This window comes from Solea senegalensis, linkage group LG3 (assembly GCF_019176455.1).
Source record: "Solea senegalensis isolate Sse05_10M linkage group LG3, IFAPA_SoseM_1, whole genome shotgun sequence".
In the NCBI taxonomy this organism is placed as follows: Eukaryota; Metazoa; Chordata; class Actinopteri; order Pleuronectiformes; family Soleidae; genus Solea; species Solea senegalensis.
Window position 1 is genome coordinate 32120163 of NC_058023.1, and position 17326 is coordinate 32137488.

General features: G+C 40.4%; 1 protein-coding gene across 1 annotated transcript in view; it reads right to left on the reverse strand.

Moving 5' to 3' along the window:
* The window catches only part of LOC122765832 (cGMP-dependent protein kinase 1-like), an 87047-nt gene that overhangs the window by 49217 nt on the left and 20504 nt on the right, over positions 1-17326 (reverse strand). The window contains exon 3 of the mRNA XM_044020269.1: positions 1728-1841. Within this exon, the coding sequence (XP_043876204.1) occupies positions 1728-1841 (114 nt within the window). The remainder of the gene's footprint in view (positions 1-1727; positions 1842-17326) is intronic.

The window sequence follows — 17326 nt, forward strand, 5'->3', positions numbered from 1 at the left end:
TAAGGAGTTGTGTATTATTCCCAAGGCAATTTAACATGGGTGCTCCTGTGAGCACTAAGGGTTAATCAGACGGTGGCTGCCAATTTACAATTACAGTGACCAGGCGTCCTGATTTGCATCGCCTGTTCCGCATTTTCTTCAAAACTAATTGAATAATCAATTAGTTTTGTCCATACCATACAATACAATACTGAATTTTTAAACCTAAACCTTCAAATGATGTCCAGAAAACAAGAAATTATTCAGATTAAGGCTGTGACTAACTACTGCTTTTATAAGTGATTACTCTGTCGATTATTTTATAGGTTTCTAGGTGTCGGGGGAAAGTTTTTTGTAAAAAATACGCTGGACTGGTTGTATATTTTATAACCCACTGCAACAGAAGTAAACTTGACACATACAACCTATCCTGTGTTTATTATTTAAGTCAAATAGACACTCTATCATCATTTGACACAGTAGCTCTCAGCTCAGATACCTGGCGTCCCCACATAAATAAGCTCTATGTGCCTCATTGTTGTGGATCTGGTCACTGTATTTACACTCGGTGACAAACTGTAACGCACAAGAAAACCTACAGCTTTGTGACTTTAGAGAGGAAAGTGTCGAGGGTCACATTTGTGCGTCCATTTCTGTCGCTCGACTTATATGAAAGTCAAATAAAGGAGTATAAAGCCGGCTTTAAGGCCGACTTAGATTAGATTTGCAGTCAGACAGAGCAGCTACTCGCCCATTGAGTGTCCTTCATCGCTGGAGCTTTGACACAATGAAGGTGCAGCGGCACTAAACCTTGACTCGCAGCTCGCTAAGGTCTCTCACAGGTTTTTTTTTGTTTACCTGTAGTGTTTCACAAAAACAACTCGTACTCGTCCTGCAGTAATTCAAACTATGAGGGGGTGGAAGTAACAAAAATGATTAAAAAAACGGATGCGATAAGCGACCTTGTTTTTCTTGTTTTTCTTTCTCTCGTCTGATATTCATCTTTTTATCATTTACAACACAAAACTGACACGTTTCATTTAAGTGGACGGAACAAAAAAAGTCATCAACAAAAGGTTGTGAAGTGAAAAATACGGCAGTATTTGCACTGTCAAAACAATCAAACTCACAAACGTAAATTCAATTGCTGAGGGAGAGTAAAGACAAGCTTAGCTTCGGTTTAACTGACAACGTTAATGTGTTGTTCCTTTCTTATTGAAATTCTGAAAACTGTCATCTTTCATTCATGTTACAATGATTTTTTTTATTGTTACCGTTTATCACATTTATCAGTCCCCTTCCACCGCTCACATCAAACACTTTAACTTCTACCACCAATATTCATGTCCCACAGGTCAGAAACACATTTAATTCCACTTTATTTATTTATTTATTACCAGGGTTTAATTGGCATTCACTCCCAAGTCAAATGACTTCAATGCACATGGGTTTTTATATGATACTGAGTCAGCTGAAGGGCGTGGTCTAGCACCACGCTGACTGTTTTGTACCATTTTAAGGGTTAGGGTGCCAAAGAACGGTTAGGGACGGTTATTTTTGGCAAAGAAATCCATACCATCCTGTACCAAACCCAACCATGAGCGGAAATGGTCGTTCATCTCAGTGTGATTGCACTACCATGACCCTCATGTGGGGGATAAAGAGGTTAAAGAGTGAAGAGAAAGACCTTCACTCATCATGTGCGAGTGTGTAAATAGAGGTGACACCAGGTGTCTGTGGAGACTCACTCTTGACAGTCGCGGTCCTGGTGCAGTTGTAGAGAATAGCCAGCTCTCCAAACACTTTCCCAGGCCCCATGGTGCACAGCTTCAGGCTCTCCTTCGTCACCTCCACCTTCCCATCTGAAATACGCACAGGAGGAGACACTCTATCAATCATAATGACGTTCAAAATGCACTTTTATTTCCCTGATTGGTTCACTACATTCAATATGTGCAGCAATCATTTCTGGTGGGGGCTCTGCTTGGGTACATTTTGGGTTACCCAAGCAGACAACCAGACCACTCTTGACTCAGTCAGCTGGAGGAGAAAAAATAAGAGAGTTGATTTTCATGGCAACAAGTGAAAAGTGCACTTATAATTGTTTTTTTGAATAATTCAACGAGGTTTTTCGGATTCTTCAGCTTCTTAAATGTGAATATTTTCTGCTTTCTTTGCTCCACATAACAAAGAAATCATTAAAAACTGAATACATTTGTTTTTTGGACAAAAACAAGACTTATTTTCAGGTTTGGGAAACACATCGGACATTTTAAGGACCAAACAAATAATTGATAAACTGAGAAAATGAGATTTCCTGTTCTGACATAATGTTAAGGTTTATAAAATCAGCTTTTCACGGACAAAACTAATTGATTATTTAAGAAAACAATCAGACGCATTAACCCATTACAAAAACAATTGTTGCTTTCAACGTCATCCATCTGATGTTGCATATAACAACAAAACGCGAGGCTGATAAACCCCCCAGCTGACGTCTGCTGCCACCGTGTTTGGACGAGCCTCAGTAAGATAGATGCTTTCCTGGAAACTCGGCATTCCAACTATGATTCACTGAGAAAACAGTCGGCTCTGGGAAAAGTGATGAAATGTGGCAGGAAGATAAGAGCAGGTGAGTCACTCACACACAGCAGAAACTGTTTGAGACAACCCCCCACCACCACCACTTAAAATCTATGATGTACCCTCTCCACTTGCGGTAAACAGCACATTATCCATTAACACCTAATAGGAAGCTGCACACAGAGCTCTCTGTAATTGTGTCCGCTGTTTTCACACTTTCTCTTTCATGTCAGAGCCTCCAAATTCTCTCCAGTTTAAAAAAAAAAATAACCAAATGAAATGACTCACCATTAAAAGTGGCATTAAGATTTTTGACACAGCTTTATTACCAGCTTTAGAATTCAAAAGAGGATTGATTGAGAGGCTTAATAACGCTTATCTTTAATCTCTGTCTACCGTATAATCACATTTTTACTTTTCTTTGACGAGGTAACGCGGGCAAAAACACCCACAATTCTTTCATCAATTATGGCAGCTTTGAAGTTTGGTTTTCAGGCTCTGGGTTTTTCTATTTCCTCTTCCACAGTCGGATTCGTTCAATTATGACGACGCTGCTTTTAGGCGAATAAAATTGATCCCCCGCGGTGAGCACAGTTGTCCACATCTGCAAACTGAGGGCGACGTCTGCGGCGTCTCCTGACCCCACACACTCATAAAGACACCGTTATCATCGGGGGCTCAATTTGCCAAATTTAAAGTTGGACGATGGCCATTTTGAAATCGACTGACAAATAATGTGCCAGACTAATCAGTGAACTGTGAGTGATGCTGAGATGATGATGTGACTCATCGCCCTCTCAAAACGCCAGAGTCTTTATTAGCGACTGATAAATCTGCATGCCACAGATAATGAACGGATGATGAATGGTTTCACAGCGGCATTTGTGAGTAAATAAAGACCAAAGGTGTGCCGTGATTGGCTGTGATCTTCAGCAACGTGAATGTTTTGGTTTAAAAGGACAAATGCGATGTGTGAAATAGATAGTTACTTGAGTATCTATGGCAACCGGTTGTTGGGAGTCTTAACTCTCATTGTGAGTTTTGCAACAAGAAGTTCAGGTTGTCACCAGCAACCAGGTCTCAGGTTTTATTGTATTGTCAGTCCACTCATCTGTTTCCCTCTAAATCAGAGCATAATTAGCTCATTTGACACAAGGTTCTGTTGAAGAAGACCTGAAACTCATAATAGAGACCATTAACTCCACAAGAACGTGTTTACTGATGTTATCAATCTAGTGGGAACTATAGGATAACTTCCCCATAGACTTCCATTCAAACTGGTGGCTCCTCCTGATATGTTCACTACCACTTTGGCTTCAGGAGGAACCCGGCCACCTTATATACAGTCTATAGACTGTATAGACTGGCACCATTATCTGTAGATAACAGTTGTTATGAGTGACACCATGCAAGGATTTGCTCTAGGGCTCCCCCCACAGGTGGTAAACAGTATTGTTTGCATTTGTAAACACTGGAGCAGGTTCGTCTACGGTAAGAACAACCATGACTTCAAGCGGGACTTTACAAGCGTGGTCATTTTTTCAACCTTTGTCTCTACAGAGCTCCCCCTACAGTTTCGGAGTACATATTTTTTTACGACACCACCGCAAACAACGGAGTCGGCGAACACAAGCTACAGCGACAGTTTTCTTTGCGTCTTTTTCACCGGCTAAAATAACGCTATCACTCCAGGTTTTTGTGTGTTTATAAATCACATATTTAACCATCGCAAAAGTTCTGAAGCTGTTAAATTAGGGTAAAAGTTGCGCATAGTACGTTATCAGACCTACGTTTCAGAATTTTACTACTGTGACATCTGCCAGAAAGTAGAACGTTGTCAGAAACTATAAGTTCCAGTTTTGTAGTGTTTATTGTCCGCCTCCCTTTCATTTGCAGTCATTGCCAGTACTGTAATAACTATGTTTAACGCAGGGAAACTGTAGAATGTTGTATGAGAGTTTGCTTTCTCTGTGAACCGCTCTGTGATTGGTCAAAGTCTGGCGTCACCGACCCGACTTTTCCCGGCGCTGTAAACAGAGGAGATACAGAAATGTCATTCTCCTTCAGATGGCTTGATTTACATACTGTTGAAAGGTTGTTATGAGACTATTAATAAATAATGCAAAAGAAAAGCTCCCTATGCTGCCTTTAAGTGTAAACAGAGTCTGTGCGGAGACAAAGAAATATATGTAATACACTTCATGTCGTGGAGTCGGTAGAGAATAATTTCTGCTTTATTTGAAAGGACACAGGACACGCTGCGTGATGAAGAGCAGCCTGTAATTCAATAACTGCAGCTTCTCAAAAGTGGGTTCACGTAGGGACAAAGACGAGAACTCTGAAGCAACACCTTGAAGCTTGAGGGGCAATTTTAATATTTTAAAAGCTCATTTTGGAGTAGTAATAGAATCGTGCTATTGTTGTTATTCAGAGGTTAATGTGCTGTGTGTTCATCGTCAAACGCAAAAAAAAAAACCTCCCCATTTTTGTGCCTAATAAGAATTAGAATAAAAATTTTAGATATGAGAAGTGAAATTCGAGCTGCATTAATGAAGCAGGATCCACACGGAAGCTCTAATTTCCCCTCGCACACAGGCGCGGTTTAAGCCGTACTCCGGTAACAGCACAGGCACAGTCTGATACGCGAGCGTAGCATTTACATCTCACAGCGGCGGAGGGCTGTGTTTCGCCCAGGGCAAATTTAAAATGTGATAAAGGGAGAACAGAGGAAATTCAAAAGCCCACAGTAATTCCTTTACATTGCTAACTGTCATTAGGGTTTTTCACTGTCAATGTATCACAGCGTGTCTCCTTCCCCCCGAGGACGTGTCGCTGTGTTAATAGAAAATAAAACTCATTTGAATGCACACAGTATGGTGCGCTGCACATCTCGGGGGCATCAGGACAGACCTCGGAGCAGACTTCCCCCCTGGCTCCAGATCTGATGGGATTCTGGCTGCATTCCAAATCCGAAAAAACTGCCGTGCGAGGATTCACACAGAGATAAAAAGACACCTGAGTGAGTCCACACTCACAGCACACCAACACCTGATACACTACTGGCGACATTCAAGTTTGAAAACTCTGAGTTCTTGTTCTGAACATTTAGAAACAGAGAGTTTTGACAATTATGATAATCTCTGTAAGAAAGATCAGTCGCAAATTATAATCTGTATATAAGAATAGACGTAGACTTCCAGTTTGACTGCAGCCCACATGGGATTTTCTTGTGCGCAGCTACAGATCTGTCTCTGATTGTTTTTTTTAAAAAAAAATGAAAATCAATTATGTTTATTTTGTTATTGTTTTTTAGGGGGCGTGGCCTGTAACTACAAAAATCCACGTGGAAGACAAAACTAGACAATGTTAATATGGACACACGCAGATGGTGGATCTGATCACTTATCATGTGAACAGTTCATCTGGAAGATCAGATTGTGATTTGGGCTGCAGTCCAAACAGAGCCTCAGACAAAAGCCAAACATTGATCAGATTAAAGATAAATCAGTTTCTGGAGTCCATCACTGAGACGTCCATAAACATATTTGACTTTTATTAATCTTTGCACGGGACGCAGCAAAACCCTTCCTCCTCCTCTTGACCCAGGCTCAGATTTGACGTTGGCTTTTTAAGTAGCACAAAGTGGACATCAAGAAACAGGATGTGAGGGAGTTTACTGTCCCATAGAGGATCAACTAAACATCTCATCCTGGAGGGTCTTGTTCTTCAGATTCACCCAGACGGTTCGAGCAGAGCATTGTTTCATCCTGCTCCCAAAAAAACACAAAACACAAAATACGTCTGTCGCTGAAGGTTTAAGGTGTTATGAGTCACGTTCTGTTTGACAGTTTGAATGATTTTGTGGCAGAAAAAGCCACGAGAGAAGAGGAGAGCGACACTGGAAGCTCTTTGAGTCGAGCGTGGGATCAATTCGACGGGGGACGGAAATGGGTTCAGAGAATTCCAGGGTTTTAAAAAATAAATATATCACCATCTGCTCATTATTTTTTTATATTTATTTCCGCGGAGATGTGGTTTGAGAGCCACAATATCTGAAATTGCAGCCCATTCAAAGGTTTGAGTGAAAAACAGCCCTGAAACGGTCGTCTCCTCGTTCACCTCGCTTTTTAAATGGACACAATGACTCGCCAGACACAAATAAATAAAGAAACAACCCAAGTAAAATATTCATAGCTGCGGTTAAGCGAGATAAGACACATGAATCAACACGGTGAGTGTGGGGGGGATAAGAAAACTAATATTCCTCATGATGAATGTAGCGCTTCAGCACATCATTCAAATTCAATGGAATTCAAAAAGGGTCAAAACTGTTGTTTCCGTATAAGAGGGTCATTAATTGTGGGTTTTTTTTTTTTTTTAATTGAATTAAATTTTTTTATTTATTTAAAAAGACCTTGTTCAGAAAAAAAAAGAAGCTGTGACCGTGTTCACTGATGAGGACTGCGGTCGTTCAGCGGGAGCGAGCGACAACACTGAGACGACAAAAAATAAAACAAAACAAACCCTTGAGTTTAAGAAAAACACGGATGTGAGCTGAAACCACAAGGATAAACACAAAGAGAGGCGGAGATGAACTTAAACCATCGAGTTGTTAATCAAGGCACAACAGGCAGGATGTTTACTTCTTTTTTTTTGGTATTATTGTTTAATTTTTCTATAATAACCTTTCAGTACTTTGTAAATCAAGTGATCTGACGGAGAGAGAAAAAAAAACAGGTCCCTCTGGTGAAGTGATAGCTTCTCCATCACGGCAACAAATTCCTGCCCTGCAAAGAAACCTAAAAAAAGGGGGAAAGTCTTAGTTGTGCAGCCCCATTCCTCTCTATTCTATTCTATTCTATTCTATTCTATTCTATTCTATTCTATACCCAGTGTCTATCATGTGCTTCATGCCTTTGTGTAAAAGTGTCACGGCGGCTGCGTGTCTGCAGCAGTCACCGCACAGGAGTCTGTTTGGTGCACCTTCAAGTTCACCCTGACACTGAGAGACACAAAGTCAGTCCTTGTTTCCCTGTTTTATCTGTTCAAAAACAACGCACACAGCAGGATGATGAGCGGCTGCCAAAAACATGGACAGAGGGAGTCGACCGTGGCATTTGATTGAAAGACGTGTTAATGTTAATACATTTCCAGACAGTGAGTGGTTACCGCCGCGTCGGCGCCGTCGGTGCTCTGCATGTTGAGCGAACAGCAGCAGGGTGCAACAGCTGAGGGCTACTTCTGATTTTACTAACAACCTTTTTTAAAACGCCACGGGCCCGACACTACACCCACTTAATTACATCATCACGGAGGTAAGATCAGTATCAGTATCGGCCCAGTTCTGGTATAAAAGAAAATCACTTATATATCAAAAAACCTTATCACATTGTATAAACTCCCACTCAGCTGCCTGGATTTACTTCAATCTAAAAGAAAACAAGAACAAAAACGCTAAGTGAAAAGTCAATTGAAACAGTTTTTGAACTTGGCAGTTATGGCTCGGTGGTAAACACGCCAGCATGAATGCATCTGTGACCTATGGCTTATACTTCACTTTGGTGGTTTCAATAATGGTGACATACTGAGTGTTTGCGAAATCATATACTGCGATAAACTCACACAACAGCATTTGGCACCATCTAGTGGACAGAAATGTCAATTTATTTTATTTATGCTAATCCACAAAAAGTTTAATGTTGATTTATAACGTCATTAAAAAAATTGATACTTGGCGTCTTAAAAGTGATATATCGGCACACTGTATAGGACAATATTTCATTGAATTTGGATGTATTATTAATATTTTGACAGTATTTCATGTGTATAAGGATGATATTGATACCAGGCATGCATGATATTAGACTTTTTGCTCATATCCCATAAGCCAAAATATATATCACTTTTTCCCCCTGTGCCTAAATGCAGCGCTCATTTATTCTCTTATGTAACATTTTTGCAAACTCATGTCACAATAGATGTAAATATACATTTTCTTTATTTTGCAAAAAAAAACATAAAAAATAATATTTAAAGAGGGCACAAGCATGAAAGTCCAGGATGCAGCAGATTATTCTACTCTTTTAGTCATAAGTCATATCGGGGGACCTTGGCGTGTTGGCTGACATCCACTAATACATTTTATAGCCAATATTGGTGGATACTGACATCCCGTGTCGATGCTCACGGTTGTGATGTCGGTATCATTCACAAAAAGTGGTATTGAGCAATCACTAACAGGTATTACACCAGAATATTAATGTTTGTTTACAGCTTGTCATACAAGAAACTCAATTGCCTCAGCCCAGACGAACCAAGCCGAGCACACTCTCTCTCCTTGTTAGTCACGTTTCCACAGGCAACGGCGGCAGCGATCGGATTCTCTACAAAAGCTCAAGTCACTCCAGACCTCGTCTTTGACAGAAGAAAAGATAGCAGCGCACACAGAAAGACAGTTTGATGTCTGCCCTGAGTCTTTGCTCCCTCTCTTTCTCCTCATGTCTCACGGCGCGGCACGTCTGCACCTTCCCCAAGACGAATGCTTGTTGACCCTTATCAGCTCTGACAGAAAACCTGCGGAGCAGCCTGTGTGGCCTTCTGCGGCTTCAGGATTACAGCTCGGGAATCAGGTGATGCTCGTGTTGTCGCAGTAAATATTTCAACAAAGCAAGTGATGCACAGCTCACAGATACGCAAGGAAAACTCAGGAAATCACTTTGATTGTGGTCACGGTGTCGGGCCTTTTGTCTCAAAACTTCCCTCAGCTTTTATACATATCTGACGCGTGAAGGCGCCACAACGTCGAGCTTTTATCCGTGTATTGAAATCACTTCCACTGCTGCCACTGTTCCCTTTTAACCTGACAGGAGCCGACAGACACTTTTATTTGTAAGCCGCGCTCCGTGGGTTGGATTTGTGATCGCTGATGTCAGAACAGATTTGGTAAAGTGTCTCTATATTTATTATGAGAACAAAAGAACAGGGATGAAAAATAAATGCAAGGACAAGTAAGAAGAAGAAGGTGTGTGGGAGAGACGCAGAGGGGAGGAAGATGCAGTGAGGGGAGGAAAAAGACACCTGATGCTGGAGGTGCACTGTCAATTTGTGTTACAGTCAAACTAAGAAAGTCAATTTAACATCTATTAGCGACAGGAATCAGTATCGGTATCAGTCAAAGTCACTGAATCGGATATCCAACAGATAAAAATGTAAAATCCATTATAATGCAAAAATCAGAGTGTAAAAATGTAAATAAAAATCAGCAAAAGCATTTTAGTCGAAGTCATGTTTGGGCTTTTTATTTATTCTTTTTGGGAGAACAATATTTGTTACTGATATCGGTAGATAATCGAGTTTGTGATATCGGTATCGGAAATAAAAATGTCCCATCCCTACCAAATATACTCAAGCACGGTGTTAGAGTTTACATTTTCACTGTTAAAGTTACACTAAAAGAGTTAGATTAAACAATAAAGGGGTGAAATTCAACACTGTTTCAGAGTTACTTTAACACTGCAAAATTCACTGTTTGAAATAATGAATGATAATGTCATTAGATCATCATGATAATACCCCCCCGAATTTAAAAAAGTATTTCCGGTTCTGGAAAACTACACCGCAGTTAAAGCACAAGTGATTCCAGGCTGAAACTAACGATTAATCTCTCAATTAATCCAGTAGAAAATGACAGAAAAATGGTGTAAAATGATGGAAATTATGGTGTCTTGTTTTGTCCACAAAACCAAAATTATTCTAGTCTTAATATCTTTGTTATATGGAGCAAAGAAACCAGAAAAAAATTCACATTTAAGAAGGTGAAAAATCAGAAACCCTCAAAACAATTAATAATTTATAAAAAAAATAGTTGACGATTAATTTAGTCATCAATTAATAATCACTTAATCAAGTAATTGTTTCAGCCCTAGTGTGATGTATAAATCCTAGAAACACATATCAGTGCTCTCGGCTGATGGTTTCATCATTTTCACCTCATTTAGCCTTGAAGACGAATATGAGATATGGGCAAAACCTCCCACTGTAACATACGTCTCCTCTTCGAAGGCCACCTTCGTTCCCTGCGTAAAAGGACTTGACAGTTCGATTCCCTTGCCTTAAGCTCCGCTACACCTCCATTTTCATTAAAACATAGTAATAGGACTTGGTTTAAGCGCTGCTACTCGGCTACTCATCAAACTCCAATTATGGCTCTCATGCTGACAAGCTGATGCGGGGGGGGGGCAGTGAAAATGATCCTTTCATATTCACAGACCAAATCACAGTGGTGTAATTAGCAGTTAGCATCCGAATCATGTGCACAAAGTGTAGCTTTTAGTTTGATTAAAGGCGGGACATAGTCTGAGTAAATAGACGGCAACAGCAGCAGAATACAGATTAGCATGAGGCGCTCTTGTTTCAGTGGAGCTCGCTGTGTCGACACAGATGTGTGGAGATCATTTCAGGGGTTTTTAGGGTGGCTTCGGGTCCTGTCAGTGTCGGACACTTGAATTAGACGAAAGCACAACTAAGCAAAAAGAGTAAAAGTCTGCGGTCATGCTAGCAGCTAGCTAGCTAGATTAATGTGCTTAAATATTTAGCACGTGTCACGCCCGACCTCATTTTAAAGGCTTAGTTTTTGTTTTTTTAATGACCTTTACTAATCACATTAAGACACGGGTCTGATTCTCAAAAGAACATTTCTTCTTTTCTGTTTTTACATCAACATTTAGCATCGGTTTGAGCAGCTACGTGGTGCCCAACACTGCCTGCACACATTCAGAAACTATACATAAACTAGTTATATCATCAACATAAAGGTGTAAAGATGCATTAGTCATATTTTGACACACATTTATTTTTCATACAACACCCTATAAATAAAGTATGAGGATTTAGAGGGTTGGAGCTAAAGTGCAAAATAGCACAGATTGCAATCTACAGCTGCTCTTGTCTTAGAGTTGTTTTGCAGACAATTTTTTTGACCCTGTGACACAAACTATGCTGGAGAGCAACATGCATTTTATGACAAATCAATTAATAGTTATCTAGTGCTGTAGAGGCCACATGGTTGGCATAGTGGTTAGCACTCAAGACCAGGGTTTGTTGTCCGGTTGGAGCAAGAGCCTCTCTGCATGTTTACATGTTCTCCCCGTGTGTGCGTGGCTTTTCTCTGGGTTCTCCGCTTTCTTCCCACAGTACAAAAACATGGAGATTTGTGGATTAGGCTAATTGGACACTCTCGATTGAGCGTAGGTGTACTCCGCCTTTCGCCCCTATGTCAGCTGTGATTGGCACCAGCAGCCCCCGCAGCGCTCATGTGGAGGATAAAGTTTGGTAGAAGGTGAATAAATGAATGAGAAGTGCAGCAGAAAATGTCAAGAGGTGATTTATAGGTTGTAAGGAAAAATATTCTGGGAAAAGTTTCCTGCAATTAAATTGATGCTGAGATATTTCGCTGAATTAGTAAAACACCTGCTTGTGCTGCTACTACTGTAAATGTCAAGGGATCAAAGACATTATAGGGTTCATTCTCTGGATAATATGGACTTCTTGGGCTTTGTCATTAATTAAGTCCGACTGAGGCATTTCAGTCTGGACCAAAGCAGTAAGAAGACTTCTTTACAAACTCACACCTGGAAGAACATAGTGCGTCTTCATGTATTTGCTGGACATTTAACATCTTTTTAGGTCACTATCATGGACAAGACAATGTCTTCAGTGCCTGAGAGTGCAAACAACCTGAAAGTGCTAATTCAGGGGATAAGAGAGTTTGACTTGTACCTCTTGCATATCTTGGAACATTGCTACTGGTTGTAGCTTCACAAAAGGACCTGATAAACTTAACACCTGTCCACCTCAAGAAGAACTGAGACAAACTACACCGACACCTGCAAATTGGAGCGTTTGAGCTGGGTGGTATAGAAGCAAATGAGATTGAGCCTTAGTCTGTCTCCGCCTTTGTTTAACCGCCCATGTCTGTCTACACACACTACGTCCCAGGTGAGGATTCCTCAAACCCCTGGGTGAGCAACAAAGGAGAAAAAGGCTCAGTGATCATTCACAAATTACTCATTTGTGACACAGTTTTTTCCTGAATTCACTGGCCCGTGTGGAGCGAAGACGGGGAAATCAATTCTTATTTTAGGGTTCAGTGGGAGAAGAAGAAAAAAAAAGACAAAGGCCCTGTCACGCTAATTGCAGAGGAGGATGGGAAAAAAAGCAGTGAAAGAAATCAGAAGGAGATAAGATGAACAGACTGCAGACAGTAGGAGGACAGAGCAGGTGAGGGGCAAGTGGAGGAGGAGGACGATGACATGACAACAGATTGGGGTCAGAGTCCGTAGAATGTGAAGGGGAGCGATAAAGCTTTGGTCTCGTCTCTGAGCATTTCTGAATGGATAACTTGAACGAGTGCACGTGAGACAGAATGAAAGCGAGATACAAAAGACACAGAGCAGAGAGGAGGAGGAGGAGGAGTATTTCGTTGGACTGGGATTATTAGTGTGCCACACACGCGTACATCACCATTTGCACATAAATGGGTGAACTCATATGCTTCCTGGTGGAGGTATTTCTGATCAGGTGAATGTTCACCCACCTTCTTAAAAACCGACACCTGCCCTGAACTGTGTCGACTCTACGGAGGATCACTTCCTGCCATTTATTAATTTCAAATCCATTTCATTAGGGATAAACTCCCCTTTTGAGATGCATCACATCGTCATTTTCTCACGTTTTCCTTCCCTTTCACCGCTTTCCATTCCATTCCTGAATGACGGAGCGCGGATCCATACAGGATTTGCATCTGGTTAATTCACGGCTTATTATTTCAGCTTTAATTCGCAAATCCAATTGCGAGAGACTTTGCAGGCTCTGTCTCGATGATCAATTTCTTCTACCTGAATATCCACGGCAACAATATCAATATCCTCTTAAATGAATGTGAAGAATGACATACTGTATGCGACACAGATTTCCATCAGTGCGAGTTGATTAATACACATCCGTATGTGACATTTTAGTCCAGAGGAACTTCATTATAAATGCATTACATTTAATAACAAGATGTTTTTCTTCTTTTTTGACTGATTCTTTAAAGCCAGTGCTTCCCAATGAGTGGGTTGTGGCCCACTAGTGGGCCTTGGAGGGTACTGCAGGTCTATTTTTATTGACAGTATGTGTTTTTGTATCACGACACAGGGCTTTTCAGTTATGGCCAAGATGGTTATCAAGTAAAGAGAGTAATTCCAGTTTATGGCAAAATAAATAATCATTTTCAAACTGAAATTGGCAATTTTGAAACATCTAATTGGAAAATGGCAAGGGCTTAATTATTCTATCACAATGAAAACAACTCATATCTTTAAGTATAGATCATCCGATATGGATTTTCTTTTATGGCTGAAATCTTTGTCAAATAAAGAACTCATTTAAACTGACACTTAACATTTAAAGTGAGTTTCTGAGAACAAAAATGTGTCAAGTAATAACTGCCGTATTAATAAATCCTAATTGGCCGAAGACGATTAACAAAATATTACCATAATACCTCCCACCTTTTATGCCAGGGCCTCAAAGTCCAATGGGGCCACATGAGCTTCATTCTGATGAGGAGGGGCCAGTCAAATCAATAGAATAAAAATGTTTGTTTGGATCAGTAATGATACATAATTCACAATAAAAAACAAAGATTTAAGTGTGGGGCCACGTGAAGTGGACTGAAGGGCCATATGTGACCCACGGGCCCCGAGTTCAAGACCTCTGGCGACGCCTTAATAAAGCTCCACTAAGAGCTTCATTAAAGTTATCATGAGAGCTGATAGCCATGAAGAGGACCAGTCATATGAGAGCCAGGCTCCTGCTCATAATGAGCCCTCACGTCACGTTACATAAGTGGCTGAATGAACACGCACAACTGATAAATCCAATTTTCACCACAGAGTACTTGAAATGGAGGTCTTTGGCGATGCCCTCCCAGCGCACACAGCGACTCTGAGCCTCCGCCTCGGGTTACGACTTCATTATTCGCCTTCAATCGGCCGTCTCTGCAGTCAGGTCAACATATAATACACAGCAGTTGTTGCATCCAATGTTGGCTACACACTGAATTCTCTGCGTCTGAACATTGTACTTTGCTGAGCCTCTTTCCCATGATACTACTCTGACAGCAGCAGCGGCAGCAGCAACAATTTCAGGTTCTGCATTAGTTAAGTTGCCAGGCAACAATGCAGTGCAGTGGCTCTCTCACATATCTGTAACACAACGCTTCCGCAAATGTTCATATCACCTTATTGATATGCAAATATATATATGATCCCAAAGATCATCCCCGCGGTTACTGACGGCGGCGGCTCCCGTCGTCGAGATGGAGATGAGAGTGGAGATGTAACAGAAAGCGGAAGTGAAGATAGTGCTCCTTTAATTTGCCTCGCAGATTCTGTCCTTTCACACCTATGACAGTGAGTCACCCTTAGATGATCCCTTCGATTACATCTCCACACTCGGCTGTGGATGAGAGAAGACCATCTCTCTTTACTCTGCCTCATTGGTCAGAGCAGAGAGCATCTCTCTCTCTCACTCTGAAGAGTCTGAACTTCACATGCTCACGCGGGAGATGGTTCAGGAAAGTGGTCAGATCTCTGTCTGATCTGCTGGAAGCCTGCTTTCATGCTGCGTTATTGAAATCTGACATGAAGTAGCCACTGTTTGCAATCCAATACATTTTACACCAAAAAGTGAGGAGCTCTTCAGATGTTGCAGTCAGTGAGGAAGGAATGACTAGAAGAACATTTTAAATGGTCTGCATTCATCATATTTCTAGATCTGATGACTCAAAGCTGCTTTACACGACAGGTTTTACGCACCCATTCACTCTCACTGTAGTGTCTTTTTTGCCAATCAAAAAAAGTCCACACCGGTTGCTGCTGACAGATTCTGACGCATGTAAAAAAAATAAAAAAATACCCTCCAAAGTAATCAACCCTCTGACAACAACAAGATCATGAGGCTGCCTGGATTTATTTTGATTTGATGGCTGTAGAATTGTCAAACATCGGTCACAATTAATGTCCATTATTGGGATAATGTTGAATAATAATTGTTAATATTTCAAATCAGTGACTCACATTTAGTCATTCCAGGACCCAGTGACTCATAGATATTTAAAATATGTATCCAATCAGTAATGTAGAAACTATTTTATTTATTTTTTACTTGCAATTCAAGCCTTTTTTTTGCCATTATCATACTAATATGTACGTGACTGTGTGTTAATGTCAATGTGTTACAGCGTATGTTCTTTATTGGAACCTCTACGAAAATGACATGGTTCGTCTCAAAGGGCACAAAAACGAATACAATTCCTACCAATGTTGTGTATCTCAATTATCTTGACATAAAATTTTCATATCGTGCCTTCATGTCAGGTTTTAATCAACCTGTAAGAGGGCGAGAGAGACAGAGAGTACAATCTAAAGGGGATTATCACAGGGATGAACAGGCCATGAAATTAAACGCAAACAGACACTCGTGCATCTCGTCCTCCACTGATGTTTACATTTGAATCAGACACACGCGTAAACAGACGAGGGCTGATGCAGGCGCTTGCTGTCAAGCGCACGGTCGAGTGTCAATTCATCGCGAGTCAAAATGTAACAATCAGGTGTCTCTCTTAACGGAGAGAAACTGTTGCTGTTGCTGTTGTGTGTAAACATTGTTATTCATTGTTATTCCGAGGCACATGTGGATAAAAAGCAGCAGGAACAAAAAGGGACAATGAGTGAGGAAAATGTTAATTTCACGACAGTGTTTGCCTCCGAGCGGCACCTTGTTTGTCTTCAGGTGTTAAAGGATGCATTGTAAGTCCCTCTTAAACTTAAAGGTCTCCCATCAGAATATTTTATTCGCCCGAGTTTGAGCGGAGTAATTGGAGTGGTGTCCAATTTGTGTGGAGAGAAAAAATGCCAAATCCTGGGTGTATTCTCAAATCTCCTGAATATCTATCCCCACCTGAAGAGAACTGTCTTCAGTGCATCACTGAATATGGTAACCTGTCAAAGAAACTGTCAAGGAGCTGCGAGTGCCTGGGATTTAAAGATGACTCACAGTAGTGAGTCGGCTTTGCTTCCACACACACACTTCTCCTAACATGGACACTTAATTAAACTAACAATGTACTTTTTATACTGTATTTCATTATTCTAGATTGTTTTTTCTTTACCTCTGTAGTTGTCTACGTTGTACATATGTAAATATGTTGTTGATATGTATATTATTCTCAATATTCTTAAACTCTGGGTTGTTTTTCTCTCAGACGTGCAGAAGACTATTAGAGCCACGTGTAAAAGAAAAAATAAATATAAAACAGCATGAATTCTGAGATTAAAATCAGAATTTTGACTTTAATCTCAAAATTCTAATTTTTTAATCTCAGAAATATGACGTTCTGATTTTAATCTCAGAATTTTGACTTTAATCTCAAAATTCTGACTTTAATCTCAGAATACCAACTTTTTGATTTTAATCTCAGAATTCCAATTTTCTGACAATAATCTAAGAATTCCAATTTTAATCCCAAAATTCATGCTGTTTTATTTTTTTTACTTTCTTTCAAAAAACAATTTGACATGTGGCCCTAATAATAAAATTTTTCTGCATGAAAAGCTCCATTTCTGTTGTGATAGTTAATTATCCTAGTTATTCAATCTAATCTTAACTATAAATTCAGAGCCAGAAAATAGAATAGTATAGAAGAGAATAAAGACAAATC